General features: G+C 37.7%; 2 protein-coding genes across 3 annotated transcripts; both read right to left on the bottom strand.

Annotated features, from left to right (window-relative positions):
- Window positions 1–1385: 1385 nt before the first annotated feature.
- LOC133550560 (enkurin-like) lies at window positions 1386–9890 on the bottom strand. The gene is made up of 5 exons (XM_061896519.1): window positions 9411–9890; window positions 5903–6045; window positions 5615–5829; window positions 5324–5470; window positions 1386–3237 (listed from the first exon to the last, which is right to left on the bottom strand). Exons 1-5 carry the CDS (start codon window positions 9485–9487, stop codon window positions 3067–3069), a joined length of 753 nt encoding a protein of 250 aa, XP_061752503.1. The 5' UTR covers window positions 9488–9890; the 3' UTR covers window positions 1386–3066.
- Window positions 9891–11642: 1752 nt separating this feature from the next.
- LOC133550561 (enkurin-like) lies at window positions 11643–20982 on the bottom strand. 2 transcript variants are annotated; one of them, XM_061896520.1, is made up of 5 exons: window positions 20696–20982; window positions 16728–16807; window positions 16442–16656; window positions 16208–16357; window positions 11643–12344 (listed from the first exon to the last, which is right to left on the bottom strand). In XM_061896520.1, the coding sequence occupies exons 1-5, from the start codon at window positions 20770–20772 to the stop codon at window positions 12183–12185; spliced, it is 684 nt and encodes a 227-aa protein (XP_061752504.1). In that variant the 5' UTR covers window positions 20773–20982; the 3' UTR covers window positions 11643–12182. The 2 variants fall into 2 exon arrangements, with proteins under 2 accessions (XP_061752504.1, XP_061752505.1); XM_061896521.1 differs by lacking the exon at window positions 16208–16357.
- Between the last annotated feature and the right edge of the window lie 1165 nt (window positions 20983–22147).

Raw genomic sequence — 22147 nt, forward strand, 5'->3', positions numbered from 1 at the left:
GCATTTTTAGTACATAAGTGCGTTCATATACATTATACATCCGTTCTCGCTTCACACAAATACGACAATATGCCATACCGTCAGTACCTGGAAGTTGCACTTGACACTAGGGGTACGCGGATCCATCGGTACTATCGATATCATGGGTAGTATCTTTGTCTGATCGATACTAGCGTGGTGAGGTCAATAATTTTCCATCCATTTACTACCACTTGTCCCTTTTGGGGTCACAGGGGGTGCTAGCATGAATTGATTAATGTGGACCCCGACTTAAGCAAGTTAAAAAACTTATTCGGGTGTTACCATTTAGTGGTCAATTGTACGGAATATGTACTGTACTGTGCAATAAATTAATAAAAGTTTCAATCAACTGCGATGAGGTGGCAACTTGTCCAGGGTGTACACCGCCTTCTGCCCGATTGAGGCCGAGATAGGCACCAGCACCCCCCGAAACCCTAAAGGGAATAAGCACTAGAAAATGGATGGATGGAAGTTTCAATCAATCAATATTTTACAGAATATGTACTGTAATGTGCAATCTACTTATAAAAGTTTCAATCAATCAGGAGCCTATCTCAGCTGCAATCGGGCGTAAGGCGGAGTACACCCTGGACAAGTTGCAATTTTCCATTCATCCATCCATCCGTCCATTTTTCTACCGCTTGTCCCTTTTGGGGTCGCAGGGGGTGCTAACATGAATTGATTAACGTGGACCCCGATTTAAGCAAGTTGAAAAACATATTCGGGTGTTACGTACCATTTAGTGGTCATTTGTACGGAATATATACTGTACTATGCAATCTACTAATAAAAGTTTCAATCAATCAATCTGGAGCATATCTCAGCTGCATTCAGGCGTAAGGCGGGGTACACCCTGGAAAAGTTGCAATAATTTTCCATCCATTTTATACCGCTTGTCCTATTTGGAGTCACGGGGGGTGCTACCATGAATTGATTTACGTGGACCCCGACTCAAATAGTTGAACAACTTATTCAAGTGTTACCATTTAGTGGTACTGTGAAATCTACTAATAAAAGTTTCAATCAATAAATCAATCTGGAGCCTGTCTCAGCTGCATTCGGGCGTAAGGCGGGGTACACCCTGGACAAGTCGCAATAACTTCAAATGTTTTTGTTGTGGTGTTCATGTTGTCTGCGATGAGGTGGGGACTTGTCCAGGGTGTACGCCGCCCTCTGCCCGAATGTAGCTGATAGGCTCCAGGTAGAAAACGGATGGATGTTCTTGTTATATTGCAGTGTCGTATTGATACATTCTTTAGACACTTGTGGGAAAATGCAGTAAGTCCTTGAGGTTTGGATACAGGAAGGAATTGAGAGGAAAAAGACAAGAGGGTTGGATTTAAAGCAAATTTGCTCTTGTCTAACACAGCTTTATTTTGCTCAAACAAACACATTCATGCAATAAAGGATAATATTTGTATTATTTTACAATGATACTCCATGACAGAATGGACTTGTTTATCATTTTCCTGTGCTTGGTATTTCCATTTCAGTTCTCGTTTTCACTTCCTGCGCGCTTCCATTTCCTGCCACTTCTTCTCTGGCCTCCGCATTTCCTCCCTCATCTATACCTGATTGGCATACTTCTAATGCCTGCTGTTTCTCTGGACAGGTGTTGATCTTTGTGTGCAAATTATTATTGTGCCTGCATGTTGTCTGCATCCTGGTGTCACACCAACAATGCCAAATAAGTGCCCGATAATGTTATAGATATTATATTGTTTTATGTTATTGCATTATATTCTTAATGTTTTCATTGTTTTGTTTGCCTTAATTGCATTTTGATTATGATCATGTTCCATAGTTTGGACAAGTTTCAAGTAAAAAGTATCGGTATCTGCAATACTGGCTACTTATTTAATACCTGCTCCATACCAAACTTTGCTGTATTGCCCACTCCTATACTTCATTTATATATTTGCTTTTCCCCCTAACTATTAGGCTTACTGGGTGAACCAAACCTAACCAAAATCCTGGTGACCACTTCCACCTCTTCCTGAAATCTGTTTCAGACTGGTCCACACTTCACAAATTTTTTGTAGTCTCTATGGGGCCATTCCGGAATGCAGGTGTCTGTGGTTTTATGTTGATATATTTCTGTGGTTTCCTTTTTCTTTAATTATCTGATTCTATTTGTATCTATTTCTTTTTTTTTACATGCTGTGGCACACACAGCATTTGATGCACTTTTGGCATTTTTTGTCAATTAATGTGTCTAAAACCTAATAACTAAATGTTTTGAAAAAAACTTTGGGCACTCTTAAATTGAGATGACTGCATGTATTCAATTTGAGTCCCACCCCATCTTTCATTTCAATTCATTTTATGCATTTGTAAATGATAAAAACGATTCAACAATTAATGTTTAAAAAAATCTAAATAATTAATGGTGGATAGAATCCATACTACTATTGAATGGTTGTGTGCGTTATATAGGTTTGGAATAAAAAGGAGCAAAAATACTGTTTTATTGCTACTTTGCAATAAAACACAAGACACACATGACTGTTACATATTGACAAGTTACAATCACAATTGTAGCTCTTTACACACATGGAAAAATATAATACAATTCTATTCACAAAAATACAACTGGCTTACTCAACTATGCCATTTTGTTGAGATCAATCCCAGGAATTGTCTTGACAATCAAGTGTGAAGTTCGAGGCCTTTTAAACATTAGCAATATGTGCTTTTCAAGTTTTAGTGCTGAATTGTATAACAACCTTACGACAGCTTCCTAAAAACCAGGAACAGTAGAAAAAAATACTTTGCAAAGGCCACATTTCGCAGAATGTAAAAAAACCTTTTTTTAAGTAAATCTGCCTGGGAGACATATGTCCTCTATAGTATCTGTAGGAACAACATTAAGAAATGTAACACCCATCTGTTAAGATGTAACAAACATTTGATCGCTGATATAGGACAGAATAGAACTCTGACACCAATCATACAGCAATTTCCCATCACACCATTTCAAAATGTCAACATTGGAATTGTCCCCAACTTAAGTTCAATAGATGCCATGTATGGAAGACACCTTGGCTACTGGTTTTTGCAAATGGACTCCAACCTGTCAAGGAGTTTAATGTCGTCTTCCAGCTGCTTCATTTCCACCTCCAAGCGTACTTTGCGTGTTTTCATTGATGGGGTGTCAATTATAAAAGGGAGGCGCTGGTACTCAACATTCAGCTCATTGTATTTCTTCTTTAGGTCCTGGGTTAAATAATAAGCAGAATAAAAAATAATGAAATAATAATACATTGAATGTGAGTCTATCTGCCAAAGTGGGACACTAAATATTTAGTATATGTCATGTAATCTGTTTCATCAGTTCAGAAAATGTCCTGTTTTACAAATTTTTGCTTCCAAGCGATTAAAAAAATTGCTCATTAAAAAGATTAAACACAAGCTGAAATTATTATTTTTATTTAAATTAATTACGTTATTATAAAGTAGCTTTATAAAAATCATATCTTGTTTTTAACAGACTTGAACAGACATAGTGTCATAATCTGGCAGCTCTGTGACCGCCTCTCTGCTTGGTGTTGCAGTATCGGTTATCGGGCTTTGAGGCGGCGTCACCTTCACGCACACCTGATACCCATTTCCTAACTGACCACTTAAGCTCTCCAGTGCATTCACTCAGCGCCAGTTGATTACTGACACTTCACCCTTCTCGCAGGGTTCATCTCCTCTACTCTGACCTCATTCACGCTCCTTATTACTGTGACTGTGTTCCAGCTCTGCCGTGTAGTGTTTGTTCCTCTCAACACCTATTGGTGCTTTTTCAGTTTCTTCACACATTTTGTGCCTTTTGTTATTATATTTCTTCTTTCTTCTCTGCATTGGGGTCCTACTCCGGCAAAGGCCGATCGTGACAAAGTCTGTTTTATTTACTAAAATAAATTATGAGGTCCTTGTTTATACATATTTTTTTTCCCGAGGGTTAAGTATTAGTTGTTTTTCTCCACTTTAAACATCAAATAAATGAAACACACCCAACAATCACAGTACTAGTATATTTTACCATTAGTGGTTTAAGAGAAAATATAAAAAAAATAAATTTCCATATTTAAATTAAATAAATTGTTTTTTTTTAATATAATCTACACATTATTGTACATATAATGTACACATGTGTTATAAAAGTGTAAAGTCAGTGTAATGTGGGTCAAAAACCCGCCCGAAAGTGACACTATTTCTCCAAAGCTTGTTGTGTAATAGAATGTATATATAATATAACACCATCTAATGCTAAAAAAATACCCAAATTGGAAATATTCACATTGATTATGAATATTTTACATATAATGTTAGATATATTATATTAATAATTGATTCTATCCCCACAATTTAAAGTCGCCAACATCTACATCAAGTTGGGACAAAGTGACCCCTCTTTTTCGCCACGGCTACATTGGATCTTTGTGCTGCGTGGCTAGCGTTGTTGCTTTCAGTTAAGCACAAGACGAGGGCAAGACAACTTGCAGGCATACAGTGACAGTGACATTACGAATTAAAAATTATATTAACACGGTTAAAAACTTAATATGCCAAATTTTACTGCAATTAATTAATCGCAATTACTGCAATAATTTGACACCCCTAGTTCTAAATACCATACATGATATTAAGTCCACAAAAAGAGAATTTGGACACAAATAATGCACAAATTCAGAAAAGTTTCTATGATATCTCATTGCAAAGTGATGGTGCACATAAAATGTGAGGAATGGGCTCAATGCAAAGGCAGTTAACGCAGGGCTCGGCGGCCAGATCTGACCCATAACATCAATTTTAGGTGGCCGGCGAAAGCCTGGAAATAATGTGTATCAATAAAGCACCTAATCTTTATTGATAAATTAATGATAAAAACAATTTGTGTAATTTAAAATGTGTAATTTTATTAACAAGTAGAGTCTTTCTAATGCTTGTTACGAAAGACGGTGATCGCAATAATTTAGTGACATGTTTTTTTACTTTGTGAATTATTCTAAATTATTTTATTCTTTCTAATGCTTTCTATGATGAAAGGTGGTGGTTATGAGCGTTTGCAGCAATTAAGTGACATGTCTTTATGTGGATTATTCTAGTCTTTCTAGCGCTTTTTATGGCCCCGTTCACATTGCATTTAGCCATTTTTAGACAAAAAATATTTAGAATATGCTTTAAAAAATCAGTGATGTGGTGAAACAGCAATATTTTAAATGGTATCGCACTAACTAATCTAAAGGATTATCTGTAAATGAGGTAGAGAAACAAAAATACATTGTTATTGTGCAACTTTGTGTTTCAGTACCTCGATGATGGCTTGACACTCCTTGTCTGAAAGGTATTTCATAGTTTCGTGTTCTTCCTGCTTCTTTAAATTAATGTTGTATTCCTCCAGCGCCTTTTGATGCTTTGCTTTACGTCGCATCAAATAATTTGGCACCTCTCCATAATCCTGCAACAACAAATATTAGTTTATGAGCTGCAAAAGAGCAGGACTTTCCCAATGAAGTAATCAAAAACTGCTCATCTTTATCTGTTGTATTCAAAGTTTTATAAAATTTCAATCAGCATTTTCTGGAGCATCTCAGGAAAATACCTTCTTCCTTATGTACACAGGGACAAGTCCCGAGTTTCTATTATGAATTTCCTTATGTCCTTTGTTCGTGTCAACAACACATGGAGACTGTTTGGTGCCCTTCGGCGTGGTTGTCTTCCTCTTGATTGGGATGCTAACAGGTGGTAGAAATGGCCCAGAAGGGACGGCTGGTTTTTTGGTGGTACAGGTGCAATTAATCCGGACATGTTGTTTTACTGAGGAATACAGTTAAAAGTTGAGCGTGGTGGTGGTTTCTCCAAGATCAAATCAATGCAAAGGTACACTCACTCTCAGGTAGTTGAGGTTCTTTTGAGTGCTTTTTTAGGTAATTAGTTGGGATTGGCACATCCACTCTGGTTGGCCCCATTGTTTTCATGTAATTTGTTGGCCTGCATTCTTCTATAACTACCGGCCTGAACTTGGACACATACCTTAGGAAAAAGTACACTGTTATTAATGAAACAACTTTTATAGCTGCAAAAAACGGAAACATTTTCACCTTCTCACTTTCAAAACTTTCAATAGATGTCAAATTAAAAGTTAAATAAATGACCATTTGTAGTCTTAAATATGCTCATTCAATGAAATGTTGCACTGGAAAAATTACCAGGATTCAAAGCATTTAAATAGTATGACAGTAAAAAGCTGTATTCAAAATGTACAGTAACCTTACAAATATTACTGTACACATTACAGTGTCCTTAAATGTTAAAGCAAATGAAGATGCAAAAACAGATCTTTTTTCTGTCTGGTGTTAGAAGCGTGGATGCATGCAAGGCAGCTTCAACGATGTGACCCCAAGATACAGCAGACAAGAAAGATGGGAGATGGCGAGTAAAATGATATTTTTTAAACAAAAGAAATACACTCACAAGAAAGTAGAGAACACAGAGCTAAGAAGGCGAATACTAAAATAAATGCAAGAGTCATGGAACGTCTTAGTTTAATATTAGGCGTGGCAAAATGCAAGACAAAAAACATAGCATAGCATAAAGCATACGACAGGCAGAGCAAATGAAAATGAACCTATTGGCAACCGCGGTAGCAAGTTAGACCCGGTTGCCAATCAGGCAGCAGGTGTGGCAACCTGTGCACGGCTTTGAGGAAGTGAATATACCAAAATAAGAGCACAAGACAGAAACTTAAAAAAGCAGAGAAAAAGCCAAAGTAAGTCTAAAGTAATAACTATGGTGTGACAGTTTTCCTTATTTTGAGTAAATTAATGTTTTTTTGTGGAGCACTTCATGGAGCAGCCATCCTGCTGGTGTGAGTGGCAATTGAACCGTTTAACCCAGCAAGCACAAAACATTGATGCACCATTGATTAAACATACATGTTTTTTAAAACTGACTTCTAAACAATGTTGCAAAATAGTTGTATTGTAAATTGAGACAACGTTGTTGTCTAACGTTGGAGCCACGTTGTTGGTTGAGAAATTACCAAATATCAATAGTCAAATCAACGTCTCAACCTGACATTGAATACACGTCGTCAAAAAGCATGCTGTTTCAATGTTGTATTTGTGTTGTACAATATTGGTTGGTAAAAGACCAAAATTCAATGATCAACTCAACGTCAGAACCCATCCTTCCATCCATTTTCTACCGCTTGTCCCATTCGGGGTCACGGGGGTTTCTGGAGCCTTTCTTAGCTGTATTCGGGCGGAAGGCGGTGTACACCCTTGACAAGTCGCCACCTCATTGCAGGGCCAACACAGATAGACAGACAACATTCACACTCGCATTCACACACTAGGGCTAATCTAGTGCTGCCAATCAACCTATCCCCATGTGCATGTTTTTGGCAGTGGGAGGAAGCCGGAGAACCCCCAGTCACGGGGAGAACATGCAAACTCCACACAGACAGATCCCGAGCCCGGAATTGGAAACAGGACTACTCAGGACCTTCGTATTGTGAGGCACATGCACTAACCCTGTGTCACCGTGGTTCAGAACCAAACATTGATTAAACATTGTCAAAACGCATGCTGTTCCAACGTTAGGTTTGAGTTGCACAATGCCAGCACCTAATTCAACAAGTACTCAACATTGTTTTAACGTCTTGTGCCTGCTGGGAAATGACACTCCCAATTTGAAAAATGCAGATGTATTACTAAAATGGATTTTTGATAATTTTGTAAAGAATTTGCAGCAAAAACAGATAAAGGGGAACTGGACTTTTTGGAATTTTTCCTATCATTCGTTCATTTGATTACCTCTCAAAATACCATAATTGATGTCACCACATGATCATTGCTGGAGAAATACCGTACAGGAACACATTTCCACCCTACTGAGCACTGAATCACATCAATGGGTTATTTTCTGGCGCATTCAAAATACATTAAAACACATCAACAATTAAAAGATATACTGTACATTTCTCTGCTTGGCTTATGCAACTTCCGGTCAATAAAGTTTGATCCAAAGTACACACTTCTCAAAGATATATTAATTGACCTGACCACAGGATGGCGACAAATATACATGTAACAATGTTAATTAAATGACAAGCATGACAAACTTTGACAAGAGTTTACAACCTTTAGTGGTAACAGAACAGCTACTGTCAACAACTTGTCATCTGATTGGCTATCACAACTGTCAATCAAATGAATGCGTGGCGCAGTGGGAGAGTGGCCGTGCGCAACCCGAGGGTCCCTGGTTCAATCCCCACCTAGTACCAACCTCGTCACGTCCGTTGTGTCCTGAGCAAGACACTTCACCCTTGCTCTTGATGGGTGCTGGTTCACGCCTTGCATGGCAGCTCCCTCCATCAGTGTGTGAATGTGTGTGTGAATGGGTAAATGTGGAAGTAGTGTCAAAGCGCTTTGAGTACCTTGAAGGTAGAAAAGCGCTATACAAGTACAACCCATTTATTATTTATCAAATGTATCAGCTCACGGTCTCAATGAGTATCTAATGAAAAGACACGTTCAACTTGAGGCCAGCTAGAAGGCCTTACTGACAACTCGTGATCTGATTGGCTATCGCAACTGTCTATCAACTGTATGTCCCCGTTCACGTACAGTGCACGGACGCCTGCATTGTTGATTCTGAAGGCGTCTGCCATGTTTCGTAGAGCATGGCAACATAAGCTAGCTGAATTCTGATTGGATACAAACTAAAACTAAAAACAACAGCACTGTTAGGAGCATAATCTGACATGAAGAGAATATGAATGTGTTTAGATATTTAGGGAAAGTAAATATATATATTTTTCATCTTTAATTATGATCATGATTTCTGGTTATGTTAGGCCAGCAGAGAAGGCCTTGCTGGCCCTGACGGCACACCACTGTTTGTTTGTGCTTGCACACATAGGAAGTGAACAAACACAATGTGTTACAAATTACTATGAAACAGAAAAGAGGTAAAAAGAAATACAATTTGCTCTTTCCTATTTTTTTTACGAAAAGTAGTAAATGTTTACATGTTCAAAATAAACTAATACCCTAACCATAATTTACGACAGGAATGTAACTACAATATCTTAAAATATATATAGTCAGACTTTGTAAAGTGATAATATTATCAATCAATCAATATTAAACCAGGTTGCAGGGATGGGCTCCTCCCACCCACCACAATCCTGAGAGGGACAAGCGGTATAAATGGATTGATGGATGGACGTTATATTGTAACCAACTGATGGCGTTAAGGTTGAGAGGCACAGTTCCCATGTTCATGAACGCGCCACGAAGGTGCTTGGTGTGTAATGAAGAAGTGTTGTTGTGTGTGCAAACGAGGGAAGTACTATCTCTGAATATAACTCGTCCATATTACATTACTATTACCTTTCTGGCCGCTCGATGATGACTTTCTTTTCAATGAAATTATGAATGGACTCTTGCGGGTACAGTTCTCCAGCCATCTTGCCCAATTGATCATTGACAGCCAGTCAGGTGTGTCATAGGGTCAAAACTTATGGGTGCCGATCCAAATATTGTTGAGTAATGCATGATTCGCCGATGCAAATGCAAAGCTGTGTGTTAAACCCACGGGCATGTTGCCACTTACGACGTCAATCTTTTTTTGCTGTGTATAAAGGTGACATCCGTGCTGCACGTACACGTCACCGCCCAGTGAACGCACCACACAGTCAGAACGTCGATATCGGTCTCTGTGTATAAAAGATACTGTAGATGTTCTTGCACCTCGGCGTCACTGCGTTGTTTTAGGTGTCCATATCCGCGTATGCATTGAAATCAGTCATAACTTAAAGAGTGTTCCCGTTTGGGCTGGCCTACTGCAGACTTTGGTGAATACATGGCCAATATTGCTAATACCGACTTTGTCCCCGCCCAAAATCATGGACTCATAATAAAGGAAAGGACAAATATTTTCTTAAAAAAAAAAAGAAAAAATATATCTAAATGCATTTGACAAAATGCACAAAATGAAATTATTTACTTATATTCAAAACAATTTTTTGAGCAAATCCTTATTTAGTCATTTGTCCCCAGGCCATATACATATATATATATATATACACACACACTGTCTATGCCCCTTATACATTGCTAAAAGAAATCAAGGGGTACGATTGTGTGTATATATATATGTGTGTATGTTTATATATAGACACACATACATACACATATACATATATATATACATTATATATATATATATATATATATATATATATATATATATATATATATATATATATATATATATATATATATATACGGCATGGGGACAAAATTATGACTAAATAAGCATTTAGCCAAACGACTGTTTTGAATAATAGGAAATAAAGAAATCAATTCATTTTGTGCATTTTGTCAAATTCTATTATATTATCCTATATTATATATTATTAAGCATTATATAGTCATATCAACATAAATAAGTCATTTTATGTCCACTTGATACACTTGCAGTTGCATCAATTCAACAAAATATATGACATTTAGAAAGTAAATTACAAAATAAATTGTTGCATATTGTTATTGACCTGATAGGCATAAGGGATAGTGGATCATTATCGATAACTAACTTTTATAGTTAGAATTGATATAGTATATTGTCAGCAACATTGTTAAATGTGTCAGAAATGTAACAAAGTAATACATCTACAAAATATCACAATCATACTTTTTTTTAAATTTTTCGAAACCTTTTAAAATACTTTTTTTAAATCATAAAAAAATTCTAAAATTAGAACTACTATGTTACTCTGCAATAATTAAATATATCATTATTTCATTTATATACAGTATATAAAAAAAAAAAAATATATATATATATATATAAATATATGTATGTATGTATATGGGGGGGGGGGGGGGGGTTGCCCACATATGCGGTCCTCTCCAAGGTTTCTCATAGTCATCGTTGTCAACGTCCCACTGGGGTGAATTTTTCCTTACCCTTATGTGGGCTCTACCGAGGATGACGTTGTGGTCTGTGCAGCCCTTTGAGACTCTTGTGATTTAGGGCTATAAAAATAAACGTTTATATATATATATACACACATATATATATATATACATATACATATATATATATATATATATATATATATATATATATATATATATATATATATATATATATATATATAATGTATGATGTAAATGTAAATATGATGTACTAATTGTTTTTGCAAGAATCAAGTTAATAGTGCAAAATAAGTGAAGTTAAGCAAAAATTACTATTGGCTCTTTCAAATCCTTGGGATTTTTTACTTCAAATTCCTTCTGTGTCTAAGTACATAATCCTTAAGTTTTCAAGCACTACATAATGTATTTAAAATATATTCCAAAAACAAACCAAAAAGTCTCTAAATTTGTGTGAATATAAACAAAGAGTACTGATACGACACTGCTTTCTCGCGGAAGCACATTTTTAATTGTTCTGCCTGTCGCCATAGAGCACTGATATACACTCCATTATGAACAATGTCAACATTATAAAATAGCAACAAATATACATTATTTGTAATAAATAAACATTTTTTAGACTAATTAACTGAAAATTGATAGTTTTCCGTGACACGCCTGATGATATTTCAAGTCATACAAACGTACCCGGGTACAGTGATTGCTAATCACTATCGTAGGCCTATAACACAGTTGGAATTAGGTCTCTAAGGTTATTCTTTGCACATCTCTCATTCAAGCATGACTTGTTTTGTGCTGGGAAAGGGACCTTCCTTAAACTGTTCCCATAACTTTGGATACTAAAAATGGTTTAAAATGTCACAGCTAGATGAAGAATAGAATAAAGAGGTCTAACAATAAGCACATTTAAAAGAAGAAAACTTTATTTGCTTAGCAAAGCATTTTCTAATCAGTTATAATAAACTTGTATATATCCTACGTCTTTCTCCTCAGTCAAAATCAGATTTAGATTGTTTAAAGGTTGAGGTGAAAAGTAAAGGTGAGGACATAAACAGCACATTTGAACAATGAGTGACATCATATCAAACAATGTGTTTAGTAACATCAATCGTTCATCTTTTGGGGCCTCGATGAGAGGATGATATCCCACACAAATTAAGACCGCCTCTGATTGACTTTGATGTGCTTCTTTTGAAGTTAAAATTGCTGGCACACCTTTTACTTGTTGGACACCAATGTTTCAAGGAGTTTGAGGTCATTCTCCAGCTGCTGCATATCACCCTCCAGTCGCGTCTTACGGGTCTTCAATGATGGAGTGTCTATGACAAATGGGAGGCGCTGGTAGGCTGTGTTCAGCCTTGAGCACTTCTTCTTCAGGTCCTTGGATTGCGGAAAAAACAATGAATTATGACAGTGTAATACATTGAGAAAGTATTGACCAAAATAACCATTTGCTGTATTAACTTGCGTACAAAAAAGAAGCACATCGTGAGTCCATAGTCAGTGATTAAAGAGCTATGTGCAACATAAACGATGAGGCAGGATAGATATTCATTATTTGTGTCTACACTCTAGTATTCATGTTAGAACGATACACAAGCCCAGGGCTGGGGGGCAGCAGTGCTCAATCTAATCAACAGGCTCCCTCTACTACCTCGTAAAAGTAGTAAGTACACAGGAACACGTGTACAGAGCTAGAAGAGGAGTTGGAAAAGTTTGTGGCAGGAATGAAAATAAAAAAGAAGAGTTGTCAGTGCCAAGGCAAATAAGTGACAATGACCAGAAGCATTTTTTTAACAGATAAATAAACAGTATCAAGTTCTCAACAGTAATTTGAAGGAATTTAAAGTTTTCAATGCTAACTACACACATTGCTAGCATTATATTTCCACATGCACTCATTGTAGTATATAATAGGATATAACTGTAAAGTATGCATTTTAAAATCACACATAGTTGCACACCAAGGTGCTGCATGTGCCCAAGATCAGAGAAACCGTCATGGATACCTGAATTAAATGAATTCTTCGGACTGAGGAGAACACATACATTTTGATAGGAGACATGGCTGGCAGGGTGTCTCCCTTTCCCTGCTTGTGGCCATGAGGAAATTGTATGAGGGTCGTAGTAACATTTCTATCCTCCAAGAGGTCGTGACAGAAAATAATGGGGCACATGATGGCTTGACAACTGACAATACGGCTACACACGGAGAAACCGACATTAATATGAGCAAGAATACGGCACATGAGGTAGTCACAGCAGCATTCACTTTTAGGTGTCCACATGTGGCCTGGTAAAGACCACATTTCAAAGAAATTGGGCCTTACATTGACAGGTACTTCTAAATAACGACCAATCAATTCGGGTGATTTAAGCACAGGGACGGGACACAAGCCAGAGTTGGCACAGCATCAGAAAGAACAGGTCCACCATGACCTGGTAAGCTAGTTATCCACATGACTTTCCACTAATTCAACATACTAAATTGCACTTGGAGATTGTGAATTGAAGTGAATTATATTTATATAGCGCTTTTTCTCTAGTGACTCAAAGCGCTTTACATAGTGACACCCAATATCTAAGTTACATTCAAACCAGTGTGGGTGGCACTGGGAGCAGGTGGGTAAAGTGTCTTGCCCAAGGACACAACGGCAGTGACTAGGATGGCGGAAGCGGGAATCGAACCTGCAACCCCCAAGTTGCTGGCACGGCCACTCTACCAACCGAGCTAAACCGCCCCATATATTGGCCCTTCTAAATAAAAAGAAGTAGAGAAAATCGTCCGGTGAGCAAGATACACAGCAGCCGCTGGGCTGAATGGAGTGCTGTATAAACTTTAAAAGAATGCACCAGATGTTCTGAGGCACTGCAAGTGTGCTAATTTCCAAATTTAGGATGCAGCAAATGTCAGTCAATTCCAATCAATCTGCCTTCTCAACATTTAGGGGAAAATCTTTTTGCCCATTATTGCAAAGATGCTGTCCTCTTTCCTGGAGAAGAATAAGTACGTCAATGCATCCGTACAGAAGGTCAGCATTCTCTGGATGCTTAGAGCATATATCTGGCACCAGATCCGAGCAGCAAACTTTCCTTGACTTTGCCTTAGGAGCAGTTCCCCACAACCTCGTCTGGAGATCCTTAAACTTCCACGATCCATCATCCATAACTACTCTAGGGAAATCCTTTTTTGAAGTAGGCCTTTACTTGGCTGCATAATCTCATCCTTGGCCTTCACAATGGCTGTGGAGGTCATCATCAGGTCTTTAAAAAGGGTGATGGCGGGTGAGCAAACTAAGAATGGGATTTGCCTTTCACCTATCAAAGCATACATGGTTAACATAGCCCATCCGTCTGACCAGGCGCTACATGTAAAACTGCAGAACATCAAGAGAGCACATGTGAAAATTAAGCCAAACAAGTTACGAAGCATCTCAATAATCAAAGGAAAGCTTAAAGATTTTTAATTCTGCATTGGCGACGACCCAGTCTGAGCAACCTGTCAAGGGCCTTGGCAGATGGTCAACGTATGTCTCAGGGCCAAAGCCAAACCCTACTGCCAGGGAAGCTTAAGCTCTGGTGCCTGAAATTTGGACTACTCCATCATGTAATGTGATCATTCACTATCTATGAGTTCCCAATGACAACTGTGGAGAGATGGGAGCAAACCATGATTTAATTTGAGGTACAACTGTCTATCACAAGCCTCACTGAAGAATACAAGTGCTCTAGATGACGTTGAAGCACTCCAGATATCAAATCATCAGTAATGCTGCACCACCTCTGGTAACTGTATCAAAATGGACACCCCGATCTGATGTGTTGCAGCATGGTACGTAACCCTGTAACCCCTGAAGTACAATAACATCATGGGGCATGTCCAGTTGGGAAGAGGAAGCCTTTCTTCCAGCAAGTAAACCAAATTGGAGCAAGGGTATAATTTCAGAGACGAATAAAATGGTGGTAAAGGACAAAGCAAGGACAATAGATAAGGTGGGAAGGCCTGGAAAGGTGAAGGTTAATCTGGAGGCAGCAATTTTCATGGAAATCACTAACTTAGGTCTTGAATTGTATGTTGACAAAAGACCCTGAATGTCGATGTCGACTTGAGTTGCTCTACAGATGGGTTGAGAATGGTGATGCACGCACATTTTAGCCCCTGAATTTTTTTTCCGAAACCCAATAACGCTTTTTTCAGGCAAAAAGTGTTTGATCACCGAAACACGATGTTGTGCTGATGTAAGCAAGAAGCATCCTGTCAGACAGCGATCTGTAAAAGGAAAAATCAAGATGGCAGTGACGACAATTGGTCTTTAAAGGAGGGAGAACACAGTTGAGGCTGTAGGGTGAGCAAGCACAACCGTCTGTAAGTGCTCGATTAGCACTCGCTGCTAGTCGAGCACATTGTATAGCGACAGAAGTCAAGAGTGTCAAAACAGGAGTGCAATCTTTAATAAAATGTTGCTACAATCCTGAAAGGATTAGTTAAGTCTCCTAATCAACTCGGATCAACAGAATGAAGCTTGAGGAAGGCTCAGCGGGTGGTGGTTCCAGCGAAACTAGACAGTCATTGCTCAGGTTTGTCGGACGCTCAGCGACCTCTGGGAGTTTATGAAAAGTGGGCTTGGCCTCATCTAATCTGGACACTGAGCATGTTTGGATGATGACTGAATCCCTATTTGACTGACACCAACATATCCAATGACTGTCTAGTTTCGCTGCAATAGAAAAACCCACACTATGGTTCCTGTTGACTTCTTTGATGCATGTCGATGCCGTCTGTTTTTCCATTCAGTATTTGGCCTATCCATGTATTGTTGGAATACCAGTTGTAAATACATATTTTCATAATTTTATGATTATTTTCATTCTTTGCAGGATAAAAAATAATTTGTGCAATTCCAATGCTTTGATTTTTAATGAGGTTAGTACACAATCATAGCTGTAAACGCAATGATAATAATAATTGGGATAATTTATATATATATATACATATATATATATATATATATATATGTATATATATATATGTATATATATATATATATACAATTTATTTGTTTAGTTATTTGGTCTTGATTTTCTCATTTTCGGTTTCGGTCAATAATTATCATTTCGGTACAACCCTAGTTGTCAACATGAGCATGTTTCAGTACACCTCTCACGGTGTGCAAGTTTTTGTATTAATCATTACAATCACAAGATGTAACCAAGAATGCCTGGTGAGGTGAGTAATGAAATACCTCAATGATTTCGCGACACTCCTCGTCCGTAAGATTTTCTATTTCTATTTCTATTTCGGACTCCTCCTGTTTGCCTTCTGTATTGGACTGAAGAGACTTTGTAATGTGTCCTTTGCGGCGCAGCAAATAAGCTGGTATCACTCCATAATCCTACAATAAAGAAAATAAAAAAACTACTCATTGTATCAATAAAAAGAAATCCAGTGCAAAACATCTTCGCTGTCAAATAACTACCTTTTTTTTAACGTAAACAGGGACAAGTCCTGAAAACTTGTTATGGTACTCCTTGTGTCCCTTGTTGGTGTCAACAATACACAAGGGCGGTTTGGACACCTTTGGCGTGGCTGTAAACATCCTCTTTGCAGGGAGGCCAGCAGGCAGCAGAAAAGTCCCAGCTGCGAGCATTGGCTTTGTGCAGGTACAATAAACATTCCTGACATGCTGTTTGACTGCAAGACAAAGTGGCAGTGAATACGGCTAGAAGTACTCAACAACAAGTGCTCAGCAAAAATTCACTCACTCTCAGGCAGCTTGGGGTCTTTCGAGTGCTTTTTCACATAATTGTCCGAATGCTGCAACTCAACTATTGTCGGTCCCATCCTGAAACATGACAAATGGTTGTACTAAACATAACTCTTAACATCACACATGACATAAGTGTGGTTAAAATAGAAAAAGTGTCATTATAGAGTTATATCCAGCTGGAAGACGCTTTTGCAGGTACATGCATCACCAGGACGACTAGAGACGAGTCACAGAGAAGGGATTTATTAGCGCTTTAAAGGGAGCAGGATCTTTAGGTGCCATTACTTTCAAAGAACTGTTCAGAAGACTGGCTCGTTTTTAACTGTTTTATTTTTAATCAAGGAAACAACCACTAGTTGCACATAAGATGTGGATCAAAATACAGTAGAACATCAATTTTTGAGCTTACTTGTTTCTGTGACCGAGCTCTAAACTCAAAACACTTGTATCTCAAATCAACAATTCCCAGTGACATTACTTCAAGTTTGCCCACCCCAAACACAACATATTTTGACATGTTATATGTCTTTTAAAAAGGCCCTGTGATGAGGTGGCGACTTGTCCAGGATGTACACCGCCATCCGCCCGATTGTAGCTGAGATAGGCTTCAGTGCCCCTCGTGATCCCGAAGGAAATAAGCGGTAGAAAATGGATGGATGGATGTCTTTTAAAAAGAAAAAAAAAACCTTGAGATAAGAATTTTTGAATATAGTGAAAAAAATACGGTAGTTTCATTAAGTTATGTCAGTGGTTATAAAATGGGGGTTCATGTACCCCTGGGGTTACTTGAAGGTATGCCAAGGGGTACGTGAGAATTAAAAAAAATATATTCTAAAAATAGCAACAATTAAAAAATTATTTATAAATATATTTATTGAATAATACTTCAACAAAATATAATTGTAAGTTCATAAACTGTGAAATTAATGCAACAATGCAATATTCAGTGTTGACAGCTAAATTTTTTGTGGACATGTTTCATAAATATTGATGTTAAAGATTTATTTTTTTGTGAAGAAATGTTTAGAATTAAGTTCATGAATCCAGATGGATCTCTATTACAATCCCCAAAGAGGGCACTTTCAGTTGATGATTACTTCTATGTGTAGAAATCTTTATTTATAATTGAATTACTTGTTTATTTTTCAACAAGTTTATAGTTATTTTTATCTTTTTTTCCAAATAGTTCAAGAAAGACCACTACAAATGACCAATATTTTGCACTGTTATACAATTTAATAAATCAGAAACTGATGACATAGTGCTGTATTTTACTTCTTTATCTCTTTTTTTCAACCAAAAATGCTTTGATCTGATTAGGGGGTGCTTGAATTAAAAACAATTTCACAGGGGGTACATCACTGAAAAAAGGTTGGGAACCACCGAGTTATGTATTAATAAATGTACAGACTTCAGTATTTCCTTCTATCTGATTTTCCGTCAAACACACCATCATCAGCTTTTCCATATTTTCATGGATACATGTGGGAGTGTGTTTGAATCCACAATATGTTGTAGACAGAATATAGTAAACCACAAGTAGTACTACATTTTACTTGATTGATTTGATAATCTATTTACAGAATAGCCTCTCCCTATATGCAGGGCCCCTCCATTGGTGGGGGTTCCCGTTTTAAAGGGCACTGTTTCACCGGCCCCATGGCACACAGCATTAGTGTTTGTCTTGTAAGAAAATGGTACACTGGTACCTCAACTCAAGAGTGCCCCAACTTTAAAAGTGGTACAACATTAGGAGCTGTCTCTTAGCTAGTTACAAGTTTCTCCACCATTAGTCAGCATAACAATATCACAGTGAACTCAATAAGATCCGAGACAATACATCTGGTCTTACTCGCTAGCAATAGCTTATAGCTAGAGATCATCCAACCATGAGAAGGACGAAAGTGAGTGTGAAAGACAGAGCTGACAAGCAGAAGCGGATGAGAAATCAACTAAAACGATGACCCCGCGTGTCGCCAACTTGGTGAAGCAATTTGAGCGTATCACTGCTAGGCTGCATCATACTGAGGCACAATGAGCCTAATGCCAGCCAAGACTGTTTAAATAATATCGAAACAGTTGACATTTATCAATGAAAATATGGAACAGCTGCTGATAGTGTGTTTGATGGAGAAGCGTCTGGAAGAAGTAAACATGGCATTCCGCTCTCCCGGGTACATTATCATTACGATACATAACACAGTTGTCAATAGTACATACTATCGGATTGTTTTTAAAACAAAGATTTCTTTTTCAGAAGTTTGTTTTTTCTTTTAAAATGGTGTGTTTCATGATAAAAAAAAGTGCTGATTTGGGTGGGGTAAGCACCAAATAAACTGATAACAATTAATTTAAATGGGAAAGGTTCATTTGAGATATAAGGGTTTGAGTTAAGAGCCCAGTCACAGATGGTGAAGTTGAGGTTCTATTGTACTGGTTTTGATTCCTGATCGCAATTGTGTCTGGAAGGCTTGCTTAATCATGCTTTGATTATGTTAACATTTCCATTTCCCGTGAATAAGTTTTAGGACAAAACATGCATCAACTTAAAGTTTGATTAAAACAGTCTAACAATTGATTCATATAAACAAAAGTGTGAACACAATTTTGTAAGTTGGAGTTTCCAAATCAAATTCTGCTTAGGACCCCGATTTAACTCTTGACAGTCTACGATGTCCATGGAACTCCTAAAACTACTGCAGGTTCAAAAATTCAACCAGAAGCTTGCCAGAAGCTTGTGGAAGGCTACCAAAAGCGCCTTATTGCAGTGAAACTTGCCAAGGGACATGTAACCAAATATTAACATTGCTGTATGTATACTTAAAAGAACTACATAAAAGAACCAAACTTCATGAATGTTTTGTGTCCAACAAGTACGTGCTCCAATGACTCACAAAAAAACAGAGTTGTAGAAATTATTGGAAACTCAAGACAGTCATGACATTATGTTCTTTACAACTGTATGTAAAATTTTGATACTAAGTGTATGTAAACTTTTGACCACGACTGTATGTAAATCACAAGTTTATACCGCAGGGTTCCCAAGTTTTGAACGGAAATCAAAGGCCGGTATGTGGTCTTTCCCGGGCTGGAGTGTACCCTGGACCACCAATTGAATAGCTTTTGTCTATGGTGTATCCTGCCTCTCGCATGAAGTGGGCTGGGATTGGCTGCAGCTTAAACGCGACCCTAATGAGGATAATTAGGGTACATGGATAGTGATGACATGGAAAGATGGATAATCTGTCAATATAAACCAATGGTGTCAAAAAGAGTGTGGCCAGGGAACGTGTTTGGCGCTCATCATACTATATCATAGAAATAGAATATAAATTATATCCATCCATCCATTTTCTACCGCTTATTCCCTATTTGGGTCGCGGGGGGCGCTGGGGCCTATCTCAGCTACAATTGGGCGGAAGGCGGTGTACACCCTGGACAAGTCGCAACCTCATCGCACATATAGACAGACAACATTCACACTCACATTCACACACTACGGCCAATTTAGTGTTGCCAATCAACCTATCCCCAGGTGCATGTCTTTGGAAGTGGGAGGAAGCCGGAGTACCCGGAGGGAACCCAAGCATTCACGGGGAGAACATGCAAACTCCACACAGAAAGATCCCGAGCCTGGGATTGAACCCCTCTGCCACCGTGAAGCCCTATGAATTATATACGATGTATAAAAATATCTACAAATATTAGTAAATATAACATTTGTTTTTACAATACTTTCTAATATTGACTTGGTTTTGGCACCTTTACCGTATTAAGTATACCTAAGTCCATGCTTAAACATACTTAGGATTGAACTTTTGTGCAATTACGTTTAATTATTTTTAGAATCATTACAGAAAAAGTTAAAAATAAACTGAATGCCTGTTATTAGGGGGGCTTCAGAAAAATTATGCTATATGATCTATTTTTCCCATGAGTGGAATGATAGATAAAACAATATACCTTTGCGGCCTCTCCATGACACCATTTTTGTCAATGAAAATGGGGATGGTCTCCTGAGGACACATTTCGGCAGCCATCTCGATGTGATGACGTCACTTCAATTAGCAATCAACTAAGCTCGTCGGTTCCGATCCAAATCGCGAGATGCATGGTTGGAAAAAAAACCATCAAATAAACAATGCGGTGTAACGACAGTCTCATCGACGACGCATCTGTGTATGAAAGCCAGCTGCTCTGTATACGTATGAGTCACACCGGGGGCAAATCACGTGACGTCGTCATGTTCCACTGTGTATGAAGGTGGCCTTTCATGTCTCAGTCAGCGGTTACGTCACTCAACCCGAATGCACAACAAAGTTACGTAATGGAAGTGGTCTGTGGAGGCCAACTATTAGCAGTTTAAATGATGGGTGGAAAATGGATGGATGGATGGATAGTTGTGCAATAACCCACACAAACTATCATTCTTTTTTTTTAATGTAATTGCATTATTTTTGACATTTTTTTTCCTCAACTTGTTTTGTATTCTGCTGCTTTGGATTTCCTTGTACATGTAATGACAAAAAAAACATGTTATTTGATTCTTGTATGTTGATATTGTTGCACAGTATCACCCACCGCTAGTTTTGACTCAGTTTTTTGTTTTATTTTAATCATGTCACATTTTAATTTAATGCCTTTTATTCCAATTTTAAGGTTTGATTTTTTGTTTTTGTGTTGAACGAACAAAATGCAGTCATGTGGATTGCAGTGCCTTCAAAAGCTCAACAATGTATCTACTGCAGCTATGCAAATTTGACACTAGATGGCGGCAAAGACCAAGTTAAGACCACGTTTTAAGAGTTATGTTCATGTTCATCTTCATGTATATTGTTTTAAGCGTATCTAATATTTATTAGAAGCACAATTTTAATTTCAATTTAATCTAAATCCATTGTTTTAATCTTCCAATATGTGAGTTGTAATGTGTGGTGTAAACAGCGGTGTTTGTTTAAACATTAAAATAAACTATACCTGAATTACATTTTTCAAATACTTTCCTCTTAATCTTTTATTTTCTTTCTAAAATTTTGCTTACTTTATTTTCTAATTAATGTTTGACATGTGTTTGTCACGTCTCCCTTGAAGAGTTTTCCCCCCCCCTTCTAAATCAATGTAATGGCATAATCTCTAATGCTATGAATGGATAATGGTAACAAGATCCCTAACAAAAGTATATCAAACCCTGTGACCGGACCATGTATACCAGTAAGTTCAAGTCAGGGTTTCTGCCTCTGGTCAGTAGACTTCAATTAATAGTGCGTTTAAATCACCAGCAAGTTAGATTTGTTTATCACACGAGGGACAACCTCATCTAAACAACCCATAGTCCTGTCATCCTGCAGGAATTAATGCAAGGTTAATGGTCAGTTCACTTTTAATTTCCTGTGTGGAAAGACTTCCAAGCAATTT

This window comes from Nerophis ophidion, linkage group LG04, assembly GCF_033978795.1.
Source record: "Nerophis ophidion isolate RoL-2023_Sa linkage group LG04, RoL_Noph_v1.0, whole genome shotgun sequence".
Lineage (NCBI taxonomy): Eukaryota > Metazoa > Chordata > Actinopteri > Syngnathiformes > Syngnathidae > Nerophis > Nerophis ophidion.